The 15,155-nt window shown below is 49.2% G+C and overlaps 1 protein-coding gene across 2 annotated transcripts in view; it reads left to right on the forward strand.

The window, feature by feature from the left end:
* Nucleotides 1-14,793, forward strand: part of GAREM2 (GRB2 associated regulator of MAPK1 subtype 2) — a 475,556-nt gene extending 460,763 nt beyond the window's left edge. For both annotated transcript variants that reach the window (XM_069605575.1, XM_069605576.1), the window contains exons 5-6: nt 774-943; nt 5,347-14,793. In XM_069605575.1, the coding sequence (XP_069461676.1) occupies nt 774-943; nt 5,347-6,355 (1,179 nt within the window). In that variant the 3' untranslated portion in view covers nt 6,356-14,793. The remainder of the gene's footprint in view (nt 1-773; nt 944-5,346) is intronic.
* The last annotated feature ends 362 nt before the right edge of the window (nt 14,794-15,155 follow it).

Raw genomic sequence — 15,155 nt, forward strand, 5'->3', positions numbered from 1 at the left:
GTAGACTAGAGATTAATGGTAGCTGAAGAAACCATTGTAGACAGAGACCAGTGGTAGACAAAGAAACCAGTGGTAGATGGTGGGATACCAGTGGTAGATCAGGAAACCAGTAGTAGACAGAGACCAGTGGTAGATGGGAAAAACAGTAATAGACAGAGAGGCCAGTGGTAGACAGAGGCCAGTAGCAGACAGAGAGGCTAGTAGTAGAAGGAGAGGCCAGCGGTAGGAGAGGCCAGTAATAAAATGGAAAGCAATGGGAAACTTGGAGAGCAATGGGAAACTTGGAGAGCAATGGGAAACTTGGAGAGCAATGGGACACTGGAGAGGAAAGGTGTAAGAGACAGTAGTGATAGATGGAAAGAAGTGGCCAGATGTGCAGATCCTGGTCAAAGGCACAAAGTGAGCAGTTTCACAGTGAGCCACAGTGACGATGTGAAATAGTAGATAATGAGCAACGGTGGAACAGTAAGCATTAGAAGAGGTACCATGGTCAAGTGTGCAGTGGTAGACAGTGAGCATTAGGCGAGGTACCATGCTAAAGTGCGCAGTGGTAGACCGTGCGCATTGGCATGTGCTGATAAGTGTTCCACTCTGCGCTGTGGCAGACTGTGAGGAGCAGCAGAAGATGAGTAGATTGGGAGCAATGATGGACATGAGCAGAGGTGCACAGCGAGCCAGGGTAGAGTGTGAGCCTGCAGCTTCACATGTGGTAACCAATGAAGTGCTCAACCCAACTACCAACTGGGCTAACTGTTGCTCTTTGTGTCTTTCAGGTGAGGGAAGAATGCCGCTTGCTGAACGCCCCTCCCGTACCGCCGCGTGGTGGCCGACCTCTTACACCTGCCAGCCCTCCTGTCCCACCGCGCTTCCCAAAGGTTCAGCTGCCACCGTCGCATTCCCCCAGCCCGAGCCTATCCTACTACTCCTCGGGGCTCCAAGAAGTGTGAGTCCCTGTTATTTCTCTCTGTGCCACAATCCCAATGTTTGTCTTGAGTGACTCTCCTGCCTTATATTGAGGCTTTCCCCCTGCTTTGTTGAGTTCATTTATTTATGCATTTGTAAAGCGCACCTAACCCGAGGGTATATGGGAGCATGAGTTACTACCCATATTAGTCCTGAGTCACTGTTCCTCTCCGAAATGCGAGTTGCTGCCCCTCTGTGTGTTGCCTGCGCCTCCCTCTTTGTGCCAAGCTAATGTCTGCCGGTGTGCTGTGCTTTATTTTGCTGTTGTATGCCACTGTACTTCTGTATGCTGAGTCACTCTGAATCTTTGTGCTATATGCCACCCTTCCTCTTTGAGGTGAGCAACACTCTCCCTGTGAACTCCGCCGGTCCCACTGCACTGCATGGAGACTGGCAGGTCAGTTTTTCGCTGGCAGAAACCCAGTGTAAAGCTGGGGGAGTCTTAACCTTAAATAGCCTTCTTCCACTCAAAATAAGCCCCCAAATCACTGTCCCTCTCAGTGATGTCAGTCAGTCACCGTACACTGTGTCACTGCCTCCGCGTGCTGCAAGCAAGTACCTGTGCTGAGTCACTGCCTCCACATGCTGCAATCAAGTACCTGTGCTGAGTCACAGTGGCTCCAGGTTTGCTGAGTCACTGTTCTTCGCCATAGACCAGGGATTAACAAGCCACCAACAGTGGTGCTCAGAAGAGGCGTGCCTTGCTGTGGCAAGTGGCTTTCTTTCGAGGCTGGAGTCTGCGCCATCTTGACTGTGGGTCAAAATATTTGGCATGCCCTGCCCCCAGCATGAAGACCTGATTGATGGCCCAGGATTGTGGGAACATGATACCCTGCTAGGTTTATGGAACCATACTTTGGCTACAGGTGGAGGCACCCCCCCAGATTTAGATAACGCTTCTCTGGGAAAAAAATGTAATGGGGCCTGGCTAGACTTTGTCCCCCAGAGTAAACTATACCTGCTACGCGACATAATCGTACTTTGGCCTAAATACAGATTGGACTCCAGAGGGTAGGGCGTTCTCGGTGCAGGGGGCTAGCCACTGGAACAAGTTGCTGCCCTAGTGGGTGTCTTATCTCACCACGGTTCGAATATGTATCCCCTGGAAACACCCTGAGACTAAGGGTGCTATAGAAGTGGGGTGAACCCATCCCAGCCTCCCTCAATGAGAGAAGGAGACGGAAGCAGCCAACCCCTACCTGCTCCGCGCCCAGCGGCGTACTCGTTGACCAACCTTCCCAATCAGAAATCCACGGGAAGAAAGCACGTTGCAGCCACAGTCAATAAGTGGGGAGACACCACGTTCGAGCCTTTGAGCTGGCCCAACCCAGTGGCGTCCTGCTTTCCTCTAGTACTTTTTAGTTTTGGCTTTTAAGTGGTTATTTGGGGCTGCCTATAAACACAAATTATTACTGTGGGGTATAAATGGGAGGGAGATTGGAAGAGAGGAAGGACATCTGGCTTGTTGGCATTGGTTGGTTCCTTGCCCACCTGTTGACCACCCATGGCCATACCCACTCAATACATGCCCCTCCCACCTAAGCCACACCCTCCTGGGATCTCTAAGTTAGCTCTATCACGCAGGAGCATCAAGCTGTGTGATGCACAGTGTCTGCCAGGGTGATTACCAGGCAGTGATGGAAGAGTTCATGGCTTTATTTCAGCTGCAGTGAAGAGAGACGGAGGCTGCCTCAAATATGGGCAGCTTTCATGGAACAATATTATATAGTGTCGTAACCAATGAAAACAACTTTCACGGGTGCAATGTTGCAAAGGGGGTAACGCCCATGTACCCACAAGCAATATAGACCAGAGAGAGTCTGGGCATAGAACGGCCGGGGCGCACCTGCACGCTCACCAAACGAGGTCAAAGAACCCCTCACATGCTTTAAAAACGTCTACAAGAAGCTCTTTACAGTAAATATTTTTTTTAGAAAAGAAAAAAATATTATTCCGTAAAGACAATTCGTGTGAAATGTAAGCAAATAACATAACACAAAGTAGACAAAACACTTAAAAAAAAAAAAGAGATTCAATGTGCAAAAAAAATGAAAAACTCAGTAGAGCAGATGTAAGTGGCCAGCACCTGTCGCCTCTAACTACTAAGTGCAAGGACTGCGTTCCTGGCCCAACGCGTTTCGGGACTAAGTCCCATCTTCAGTGGGCAATCCTTGCTAAATTTCTAAGAAAATAAAAAAGGGTACCAAACCTAAAGAGTTACCATCACAGGATCATATATTGAAAACATGCAGGCTATCATTAACCATCAGTACCTACTCTTCAATGAGATCAGCGTACCTACATCAATAGTCTCAGGAGGATAGCTCAGGGGGCAACACGCTCGCCTTGGAAGCAAGACGACACTGAGTGACACAGGTTCGATCCATAACATATTAATGCCCAGAGACAGATTAACACCCTGCTCCAGAACACAGTCACCACCCTGCAAATGACCGAAGAATGCCTGCAGGGGGGGACCACCCCTATAATGAAAGCCGCTCAGAATAAATACTTTCACATGTCTCCCACATACCTGTGCTTGTGAAGCCCAGCCACTGGTGCCCAGTCGCAGCGTAATGGCGAGTGGGTCCTCTCCGGGATTAAATAGTGCCTCCAGGTCAGGCAAATGCTGTTTGGCACTATAGTCTGCTGCCACCTGAACAAGTGTAATGAGTAACTCTAGTTCACCACTAATGTGCACGTAAAAACGAAGGCAGTGAACTGCAGGCATTATTTAGCAGGATCTGCTTTCATATAGGAGGCCCCTGAAGGTATTCTTTGGTCATTTGCATTGTGACTGTTTTGGAGCACGCTGTTAATTTGTCTCTGGTATTGATAATATATAATAGGTCATTTATAACACTCTTAATACCCAGAGGTTTCTAAGCGCAGATCCGGGGATCGAACCTGTGTCACTCAGATTCGTCTTGCTTCCAAGGCGAGTGTGTTGCCTCCGAGCTATCCCCCCGAGACTATTGATGAAGGTACGCTGATCTCATTGAAGAGTAGGTAATGATGGTTAATGCTAGCCTGAATTTTCTCAATCTCAATATATGATCCTGTGATGGTAACTCTTTAGGTTTGGTACCTTTTTTGGAATTTTCTTAGGAATTTAGCAAGGATTACCCCCTGAAGATGGGACTTAGTCCCGAAACGTGCCGGGCCAGGAATGCAACCCTTGCACTTAATTGTTCAACAGGCGGCAGGTGCTTACACTCCCATCTGCTCTGCTGAGCTTTTTGCACATTCATCTCTTTTTTAAAAGTGTATTCTCTACTTTGGGTTATATGTTATATTCTTACATTTGTCTTTTCACAAAAATATTGACTATAAAGAAATTCTTTTTGACATTTTTAAAGTGTGAGAAGCGTTCTTTGACCTCGTTTGAAGAGTGTGCAGTTGTGTTCTGGACGTTCCATGTTCAGACTCTCTCTGCTCTATATTGCATTTGCAAACAGCTTCTCGTAATAAAAATGTCTTAACCAACTGTGCATTCAGACGCTTGATTTATACGCAGTTTGTGTCTCCTTGCATCTATCCATGCACTAAACACTGTTAAAAAATAACATTGGCAAAACCAACAGTTTTGGCTGTGTGTTTAGATAGATAGATAGATAGATAGATAGATAGAAGTCATTTGTCAGCCTCGGCCATCAGAGGCTCAGGTGCTCACAACATATTCCATCTGTTGCCATCTGATGGCCAGCTGGTAGCTTTATGGCAGTGCCTAGAAAAGGTCTACATTGTGCCGACACAAACAAGCCGTTTCCATTTGCCAGTGCTTGCCTGCCGCCTCACGCTGAACCTCTGGCACTCGTAGTTATGCTGTAACTGACTGCATGCAATTGACCTTGCACTCTCGCTGGCCCTCCCTTCCCGGGTCTGAAAGGTCAAAGGTCATGAGTCAGGGCCCTGCAATCTTTGATTCTCCAGGTGTTTTGGACGATGAGTCCCAGCCATCATTGTCATTGGTGAAGGATCATGGGAGTCGTAGTCCAAAACATCTGTAGAGCCACAGGCTGCAGACCCCTGCTGGAGTATGAATGATTTGTTCTTCCCACGCCTCTTCCCTTTTGTACTTGGGGCCCTTTGAAGTGACTGCAATCTCAGCTGGTGCCTTATAAATCACTAATAAGTAATAACTAAACGATCCCAGAGCAACTCTACATTTTAAATGATGAGTTACCTTTTCAAATCTGTTTTTCATATAATATAGTGAATACCCAACAGCAATTCGCAGGGGGTTACTGCCCCCAAATTCAGACATGTGCCAAGTCCATGAGGGCCTCCCAGAATGCAGTGCAGGATCTATCAATATTTTTTAGGACTCTTTGGTTGTTTTTATTGCTAATTGGTCTTGTTTTTTTCATTCCTCTTCTGCAGTTCTGGAACCCGGAGTGGAAGCTGCTCCCCCTCACCGGATTCCTACTCCTTATACTGCTACCCGTGCACCTGGGGCGACTGCAAGGCCGGCGACTCCTCGAACCGCCAGCAGCTGCCCAGCAACAAGCCTTCTACCGCTCAGCCCACGCAGACGTCGTGGTCTGACCCTTGGCCATATGCAGACACTGGGCCCAGCGTGGCTAGCGGGCGCTCCACGCCGCTGCTGAGTGGGGACACACCCATCAAAACCTACTACAGCTGTCCCCGCTTGAAGCCGCCGCAGCCGCAGAAACGCTTTGCTCCCTTTGGCGCACTGAACCCTTTTGCCAACCCTGCCTACTCCACAAGTCCTACCTCCTCAACTGATTGGTTGGAATCGCTAGAGCGCCAGAAGTCACCCTCCACTGCCTCGGAGAGCTTCGACCCCTTTGATGCAGGCAACAGCCAGGGCACCTCCCCCGACTCCATCTCCATCAACTCTGACCTACGGTACAACCAGGACCTACGCGGCTGTGTGCCAGATGCTGTGTTTAAGGTGGGTGGCAAAGGGGCATGTCCACCCCCACCTCCAAGGCCCCCCAAAGGCTACGAGACAGAAAACATTGTGATTAGAAGTACTGCTCCCATCTCCCCCACCATTGTGAGGGGGGCCGAGGGCGGGATCACTAGAGTTTACCTCACTCAAGGAGTCATCGAAGTGCCCCCGATGTCTTCAAGGAGCATCTTGGACGCTTCCTCCCGCACCCCCCGCATGCCCAGACTCAACGGGGATGGTTCGGCCTGGCACCCGCCACCCGACCTGTCCACCCTGTCCGTGGAGGAGGTCTCCAGGTGCCTGCGCTTCATCGGCCTGTCCGAGGACGTGGTGTCCTTCTTTGTGAGGGAGCGCATTGACGGTAGCATCTTCGTGCAGCTCACCGAGGAGATCCTGTCAGAGGACTTCAAGCTCACCAAGCTGCAGGTCAAGAAGATCATGCAGTTCATCAAGGGCTGGCGGCCCAAGATATAACGAGTGCGCAGCGGGTATCCCGCAGCCATGTCCGTCATATAGATATCCCCACTTGCCAAGGTCATGGGCCACCTCTGATGGAGCCAGCGGCTACATTCACCATTCCAGGAGGGTACACAAATGCCAGGGCCCCAAGTGGTGGCCCCAGACACAAGGTCCCAGCAGGCAGGTATGCCACAGCTCAGGACAGCTGTTATGACACAGATCCTGTGTTATTGTAACTGACCTGATGCAGCAGGATCGATCCTGCTGCCCAGTGAGGCCTACCTAGGCCGTGAAGCTGATGGAGTATGGGTTTTAATACAAGGGGAATACAGGCACATCAAGCTAGGATAAGGCCGAAGGTCAAAGTTCCAACCATTCAAAGGCTTGCATGACACTGGTGGGTTCACAGTACTATGGTTCTGCCTTGTTGTCTTCTGCTTTTATGTTAATGAAACACACAACAGTCTCTAGCGCGTAGCTGCAAAATCCTGTGTTCCGTCAAATGCAATACCCAAACCGCACCTGGCACCCAGCCAAACCATTCAGTGTCCCCGCTGAGGGCATCATGGCTTGACTCAGCCTATGATATGACTTGCAAATTCTTATGTGCACAAAATACACTCATTTGCCTCAGAGTGTGATTCAAACTCAGCAGAGGAGTGTTTACGACCCTACATAGCGGAACTGTGTAACAAGGGGGGATGAGGGTTGAGGGTGTCCTGAGGTGCTGGGGTACGCAGCAGCAGTGTTTGGGGGCATGGCCCGGAAATCATTTGTCCTCATGGCCCATGGGTTTGGACCAGTTGGGGAGGAGATGATTGGCTGAATGAAGGTCTTTGTTGGCAGTGCACTGGGTTAGTAGTAAGCCTTTTTAGGATTGGCAGATCACTAGGAAATTGATTTAGGCTCTCACAGCGAGTCAGTGGGGGTGTTTCCAGGCTGCACAAGCGTTCAACGGGAGATGCACTGGACGCAATCCATACTTGACGCATGAGGTCAGAGCATGTGTGTCGTGATAGTAGCAGTATTGCTTCATGCCCAGACTGTATGTCTCACGCTGCAGTCCTGGGTGCCACCTCGAGATGTCAGACAAGGAAATGCCCAAAGCACAGGCAGCAATTCTGGGCAGTCCCGCTGATGCATCGGACGGCTGAGGGAATATGGCACAAAATGGATTCTCTTCATTCAAAACCTCAAACCATTCGGGGCGCTTCAGAAGAGGTTTCTTTGAAGGTCTTGCCCTGGCCGCCACCATTTTATTTTTTCATAGGAAAGCGATGTAGAGGAAGCCAGGAGATCCAGTAGGTCGGAAAAGTGAACCAAAGTCTTGCATCAAACGTGTCTTGACTGCAGCATGAGAGGGATGTGGTTGGGAATCCACAAGAGCTTTGTGTGGGCCACCGGGGATGGGCAGACGGAAGTCCAGGCCTTGAGAGCCCGAGCCCATCACCTTGGCAAGCTGGCACTCCGAGACATGCACCCGAACACTGGACTGAATAAAGCTTCTGATGGTGATTCAGGTGTATGTGATGGATTCAGTAACATGTAAAATCAGCCTGCGCCGTCCTCTGCCGCGTTCCATCTAAAGTGAGGACGTAAGGTGCACCGGTCTCGAGAGTAGGGAGAAATGTTACGGGCATCTAGCGGTGAGGACGTAAGGTGCACCGGTCTCGAGAGTAGGGAGAAATGTTACCGGCATCTAGCGGTGTCCTATTAATTAAGGCAGTGGAGATGGTGGGCGTATTCCAGCAGCGGTTGGGTTCTAGATGAAGGACGTATTCCAGCAGCGGTTGGGTTCCAGATGAAGGAATCAAGGCTTGCTCATATTAATAAAGGCAGTGGAGATGGTGGGCGTATTCCAGCAGCGGTTGGGTTCTAGATGAAGGAATCGATGCTTGCTCATATTAACAAAGGCAGTGGAGATGGTGGCCGTATTCCGGCAGCGGTTGGGTTCTAGATGAAGGAATCGAGGCTTGCTCATATTAACAAAGGCAGTGGAGATGGTGGGCGTATTCCGGCAGCGGTTGGGTTCTAGATGAAGGAATCGAGGCATGCTCATATTAACAAAGGCAGTGGAGATAGTGGGCGTATTCCAGCAGCGGTTGGGTTCTAGATGAAGGAATCGAGGCTTGCTCATATTAACAAAGGCAGTGGAGATGGTGGCCATATTCCGGTAGCGGTTGGGTTCTAGGTGAAGGAATCGAGGCTTGCTCATATTAACAAAGGCAGTGGAGATGGTGGGTGTATTCCGGCAGTGGTTGGGTTCTAGATGAAGGCATCAAGGCTTCCTCATATTAATAAAGGCTGTGGAGATGGTGGGCATTTTCCGACAGTGGTTGGGTTCTAGATGAAGGAATTGAGGCATGCTCATATTAACCAAGGCAGTGGAGATGGTGGGCGTATTCCAGCAGCGGTTGGGTTCTAGATGAAGGAATCAAGGCTTCCTCATATTAATAAAGGCAGTGGAGATGGTGGGCATATTCCAGCGATTAAGGAATCAAGGCTTGCCGGGGAAACTTATGAGATACCATAGGAAGGTTCTTCAGAGAGAGGATGGCAGATACATGGTAGTGCCATCCACCAAGAGTGCCGGGCATCCGAGAACAGGTGTAATACAGGCCTGCAACAGATACTGGATGATAATCGTAATATAGGGACAGACACACACCTGGAGACGAAGGATATCAACGCATCAACACTGGGCTGTCTGCAGGATCCCCAAGGCTTATGCAAGCATTGACTCAAACACCTGATGCTTTCTGAGTCTGGATGGGGTCCTTATTAGCGTTTGCCTCATGCTCCTGAATTGGGGCTTTTCTGCCCATAGTGCAGTGATTACATTGCCAGCTGGCAGCTGTAGGACACTGGCTTTGGCACATAAATTCACCGTGAGCACTGATGGCCACCCCTACGCCAGCACAAAGTCCACGTGAGCACTGATGGCCACCCCTACGCCAGCACAAAGTCCACGTGAGCACTGATGACCACCCCTACAGCAGCACAAAGTCACTGTGACCACTGATGGCCACCACCATGGTCAGCTGGCAGCCGTAGGACACTGGCTATGGCACAAAGTCACCATGAGCAATGATGGCCACCCCTTCTGCAGCACAAAGTCACTGTGAGCACTGATGGCCACCCCTACCGCAGCACAAAGTCATCCAGTTGACCTGACAACATTTTGAAACTAGTGGCCAGCCCTCTTCAGGGGAGATGGCCCATTATGGGAGGGGGTGTGGGGAGAAAATTCTATGCTTCATGGATTGCCTTGTGCGTCCCTTATGGGAATCCATCTTGTTTTGAGCATTCTGGTTGATAAATGGAGCATGTCCCCTTTGTGCATTCTCGAATGTTCCATATAGTAGCTTACGGGCTACAATGAAGGTTCATGGCGCTGGTTCCACGGCCTCCTATCATGGAGCAAGTCCGGGTGCTGAGAAGGAGCCCATGTTGTCTTCCCGCTGTTGGCACCTCAAGTCAAGGACCCTATCCTACCACATGATACTGAACACAGCACAGCTTACCCACTCCTGTCCTCACCTACGACAAACACACACTTCCCATTCTGAAATGGCCCTTCTCAACTATGCAGATATCTAAAACTGTATGTTTACAACAAATCGCTGTGAAGCACAGACTGCACAAACAAAACCTCTGGGCTTCAGCACAAAATGGCGGGTCCTGCCTGGTGTCCCTCCATGCACGGTGGTGTAGGTCATACATAAAATGCACAAAAATGCTCCCCAAAAGTGGCACAATGGAAGGGCATTGCTTGCCATGTAGCTCTTCATGAACGTCCAATAAAATAAAAAAAGGACTTGGCTGGATTTCATCAGAGCCACGCTGGCATCCTATCATGAGGTCTACGTCATGTTTTGTAGTAAGCAGTGAGAAGGTGAGATTCAACCGCCCTCCTTCCCCACCGGTGGAAATGTCTTTCGAGTTTCTAGGGGCCTCAAGTTTGATAGCTTTGAAGATAAGACCGCAGACTGGTGAGGAAACGAGTGTAATTTAATTAAGAGCGGAGCAGTGCTCCCTTCAGTAAAAATAAGAGAAATTGGTCATTTGTGGTTCACAGACAATCGTACAGTGTTGCAATGGACTGTGGAGGGGCTGTTTCCTTAGATTCCAGTCGAGGCCTGCTCTGGTACATTTAAACGATGCTCTGGGCATCTCCTGGTTTGCTCTGGTGCAGGATCTCAATGCATGTCCTCCCGTTGTCGTTTGCGATGCTCCAGGCTTCCCCAACACCCCCCTGGCTACTTTGCCATGATTGGCACGCGTCTCAGCAACCGCGCCCCATCGGTGAGCTTCCTAGGGAAGATCTTTCAGGGCAACTTATTCTAGTGTTCGGTGGCGCCTTTTCTTGCCTCCCTGTGCAAGTGCATAGCTGCTGCACCTTCACAGGAGCGAGGGCTTACGTGGCCAGTGGGTGCTCATGTCCCCGTGGCCAGTGGGTGCTCATGTCCCCGCACTCTTAAATCGCACTCAACTTTCAAGTGGATCAAAAGTCTAGGTTTATGGTAGACAAGACCCACAAAGGAAATGTTGGCATGTCCAACACACAATAATAACTGTGTGCGCTTCTGATGGTGCTTCATCCAAAGTGCCTGACATAGAGCATTTTTATTTTAAAAAATTGTAATATTCAAGGAAAATGTATATGGTCCAAATGGCTGCTGGCTCCAATGCCTCTTTCCACCCAGCCCTCCCCCATGATTACAGCCTTGGCATCATAATCCTTGGCACAGTATCCTCCATACTGAAGCGCAACTACTGTGGTTGCATCCGTCAAAAAACTGTCCACATAGGTACAAGGTCACTCATCAATGTTGGAAGGGTTTTAAATGTGGTCAGGTGGGATGGGCAAAGGGGGCCACGCAAGATGCCCAAGTCCTGGCCAAGGAGCAAAAGTTAGCCACACTTTATTAGGCGGTCCTTGGCCTTTGCAATGCTCACAAGCCTGTGCCATGCTGCCCAGACTGTGGCATGCAACCTGGCCTCTACTACTCTACTCAGCCAGTGGCATGCCCAGACCTCTGCTATAGTTCATGCATAGACTAGGCTCACTGGCCTGTGGCGTGCTCAGTGGCATATAGTGTGACATCTGGCGTGTGGCAACAGACCAGGCTTAATCATGAGTGGCCAATACTATACTCCTTCACTAGTGGCATTCTTCCTCTCCACAGGCACACTCTATGCCAGAGCCACACTCCTTGCCCTGTACCCTGTTTCCTAGCCCCTAAAATGCCCTGCGGCTTTACTGTGGTCATTAGAGTGTGGCATGTTCCATGACCTATACTGTTTTCCCCATCTTGTACCGTGCTCCCTACCCTTTGCCACACCCCAGATCGGGCTATTCTCACTCAATTGTGGCATCCTCACTCGATTGTGGCATCCTCCCTGGCACGTGGCATGCTCCCAGTCCCAGTTCCTTTGGAATCCCTGCTCTAGGAATGGCAGAGGGAATTTAAGGCATAAGGATCAAAGATATTGGAAAGGGGCCTAAAGAGGTCTAGAAAAGCCATCCACAAAACTATGAAGCAGGATGGAAGATGAGACTGGCCCCAACTCCTTCGCTGCTGACCTTTGCCCGTCCTTGGGATATGGGCACACACGAATCCCAAAGCACAATGTGAGAGGCACATGATATTGATGCAGGGCTGGCGCTCTACCAGTGCGGTCGGCCAATGGGTGCTCAACCGCAAACTGTTGACTCCACTGGATAGAGCCAGTGATGTGTTTGTGGCGAACTGTTGGAATTCCATAGAGAATGTGGTTTCCAATGGTAAAGTCACCCCTATTTTCTTATCTGGTAATGAGGAAGGAGGCTCATTATCCAGGATATGTGACCAAAACATTGTACGTTTTTAAAGATGGCCTCCAATAAGACCCATCAGACTAAAATGTCCCCCAATCCCATAATACAAGGGACAAGACTATTTGAGACGATGCCTTATGGAAATGGGGGTGGTGGGAAGGTGGGGTTCAGGACCAAAACAAGGAAATGTCTTTCCGGGAAACAAATGGCTTGAACGGCCTCATGGTAGAAATGCTAGCAGTCAAAATGGACCTGGAATTTAAAAATAGAAATGAAGTCGTGGATGTTGGCACTGGAGCAATCCTGGTGGGAAAGCGATGGGCGGGTCTAGTATGGGGAGTAGGGTTGGCAGGGCAATGGCGGGCCAGGAAAGCCTTGTAAAACTATCTTCTGGTCAAATTCAATGCAGGTCCAAGACCTCTGGCCGCGACAGACACAAATGAGATGGCACAGGAATTGGATAAGAATTCTTCTCCGATCCATTTTTCACCCAATGATTGAAGGTGAATTTCACCGATATGGACATAAAAGCCCAGGCGATGGATGCATTAACTTGTGCAAGAAGTAAAGATGATTGTTCACAGCCCAAACATCTCCAGTTAGGGGAGCTTCGTCCGCGTAACTCATTTTCAGCCTGCTCTTGAAGTCTTTATCGGTAGCCGGCTTCACCTAGAATGGATCCATCTTGCTCTCGGGGTTACGTCAAGTCGACCTCAACCCTGAATGCCAAGGTTGGCTTAAGTGGTCTTCTTTGAACTGAGGACCCCTTAAATAGAAACATTATCTGTGATGGAAGGACTCCAATAAGAAAAATAGATGGTTGGGATCCAATGCATTTCCTACAGGAGCCCCAAGAACCCAGTATTAAAGCCATGTAATTCCGACAATATAGGAGGAAAGTACCATATTGGTATTATAAAGGAATGAGTATAAATTTGGGGTTATGCCAGGTATCTGAATTTAAACTGGAGGTATGAGTGCCTTAAGGAAATTGTCTATTTCCAACTCTGGTCCTTTTGACTGCACCCGGTTCCTTAACTTCAAATCATTTCACTTTCTTTGATCGATACTTTGTAGGAACTCAGGTATAGGAGAACACACTCCTGTGAAGACCTTGTTTAAGCACTTGTTAGGCACTTTCACCCAGGAGGTGGCGTAATCCCATCGGAACCAAACCGTGAGGGTTCTGATGTGTCTGGAGAGTGGTGCACACAGATGGCGGACAACTCCTGTCATATTTCCACCCAGTCATTATCAATGCCAAGGTGATCGGTGCGGCAGCTCACAATGACTCTGACTAGGGTTGCTAATACAAATGGGTGGGGGTGGAGGGAGTGGGGACAAGGGTCTTAAAGCAAACCCATTACAGCCAGACCTATTCCTGAAACATAGTACCCATACAATTTAACCATCTTTCCCCTCCAAGAGGTTAGAGCAGCCTGGGAATGCCATTGGCACTTTTAAATATCTTTTATCAACACGTTTGTTCATATCTGTTGTGCTAGGACTGCTTAGGACCTGGAAGATGCCACATGTTCAGAGAGACAGAGATAATCACGTAAGGAACAGTCTGAGTGAGAATGCGGTCTCGGTGGGTCCTCCGGGTAAATCGTCCCCCACCACATCCTGCTAGCACCCACCGTCCCGGTGGAAATTTCAGTTCACCAGGGGAGTTGCTAGGTCTGGAAAAGACCCGGGGCTAAGCTGATGTTGGAACTGTTGGGACTGGGGGCTAGCTAGTCTTTTGGCTGTAGCTCCTGAGATTCTATCAGGGGCTACAACTAAAAGATCAGGGGCTATAGCCCCCTTGCCTACCCCTAGCAACGCCCCTGCAGTTCACTACTTGGGTGCTGCCCCCATGGTTTCTAATGGGTCCGTTTGCAATTTAAGGCGTCTGTCCAGTAGAAAAAGCAGATGGGACATTCTTCTGGTCAGTTCTAGAATTAAAAAGCCTTCAGTCCGTTAAGCTCCAATGACGCATTCGCTAGCAAGTCGCTCCATTAGAAAATGGCTGACCGGAATTCCGCCCCCAGCCTAAAGAGACGCATGGCACTCCTCACCGGTGGCGGCCATCTTGTAGCGACTGAATCCAGCTCTCCCTACTTCGGAGTCCCGAGCAAAGCTCCCTCTGCAAGTCATAACACGCAGGACCTAACAAACAATGGCACAAGTTTTTGTCTGAACGTGTGTGCGTGCGTGCGGAACACAACATTGCCTTTTGTACAGCCTCTTGACTTAAACTCACTGTAAAAAAAAACAAAAAGCACACCCTGTAATTTAAACTAAAATTACACTTTACTAATCGCCGCTCTTTGTAGTTGTATAGTCTGATATTTGTCAAAGCTGGCACTAAATTATACTGTTTAACTGTACCATTGTGCTTAACTGCCTTTAAGCTCCTTGCCAGGGGTGACTGTATTTATTTTCCTACCGACGCCCCTTTGAAGTGGAGGGAAAGGTCGGCTTGAACTGGTCTTAACACTGGATGCTGAGAGCCACTGACGCCCCCCATGCGGTTGTGTGGGCGCGATACATGTACCTGTTTATTTTTGGTTTTCACACCCTGTCTGTCAAATGCTGGATCCTGAAGGATTAATGAAATAAAACACATTAAAAACGAGGAAACTGGAAACAAAAAGTGTGGCCGTTGCATTGTGTCAAGTTTGTGCGTGTGTCAAGTTTGTGGAGAGGGCGTTGGAACATCGAGCAGCCTTTTGTGGCAAAGGGCAACTGCCCACAGATAGCGCCCAGAGACCAAGCATATTATGAGAACAGCGCTCAACTGGAATCAGGATAACCTTGCATAGAATAATTACCATACAAACAATATGGTTTTTATCCCACCCATGGGCTTTCTGTGTGCCCTGCAGGGGGTAGAACAGCTCCCCACCGCTACACCAGGATGCCCACATAACTGCAAATGCTTTTTTACACCCAAACTGTCTTCCTTGCACGGCACCTCTAATGGGTAATCGGACAGATGTTTTATTAATG

Source organism: Ambystoma mexicanum, chromosome 4p (genome assembly GCF_040938575.1).
Source record: "Ambystoma mexicanum isolate Mex_15411 chromosome 4p, UKY_AmexF1_1, whole genome shotgun sequence".
Taxonomy (NCBI): Eukaryota; Metazoa; Chordata; class Amphibia; order Caudata; family Ambystomatidae; genus Ambystoma; species Ambystoma mexicanum.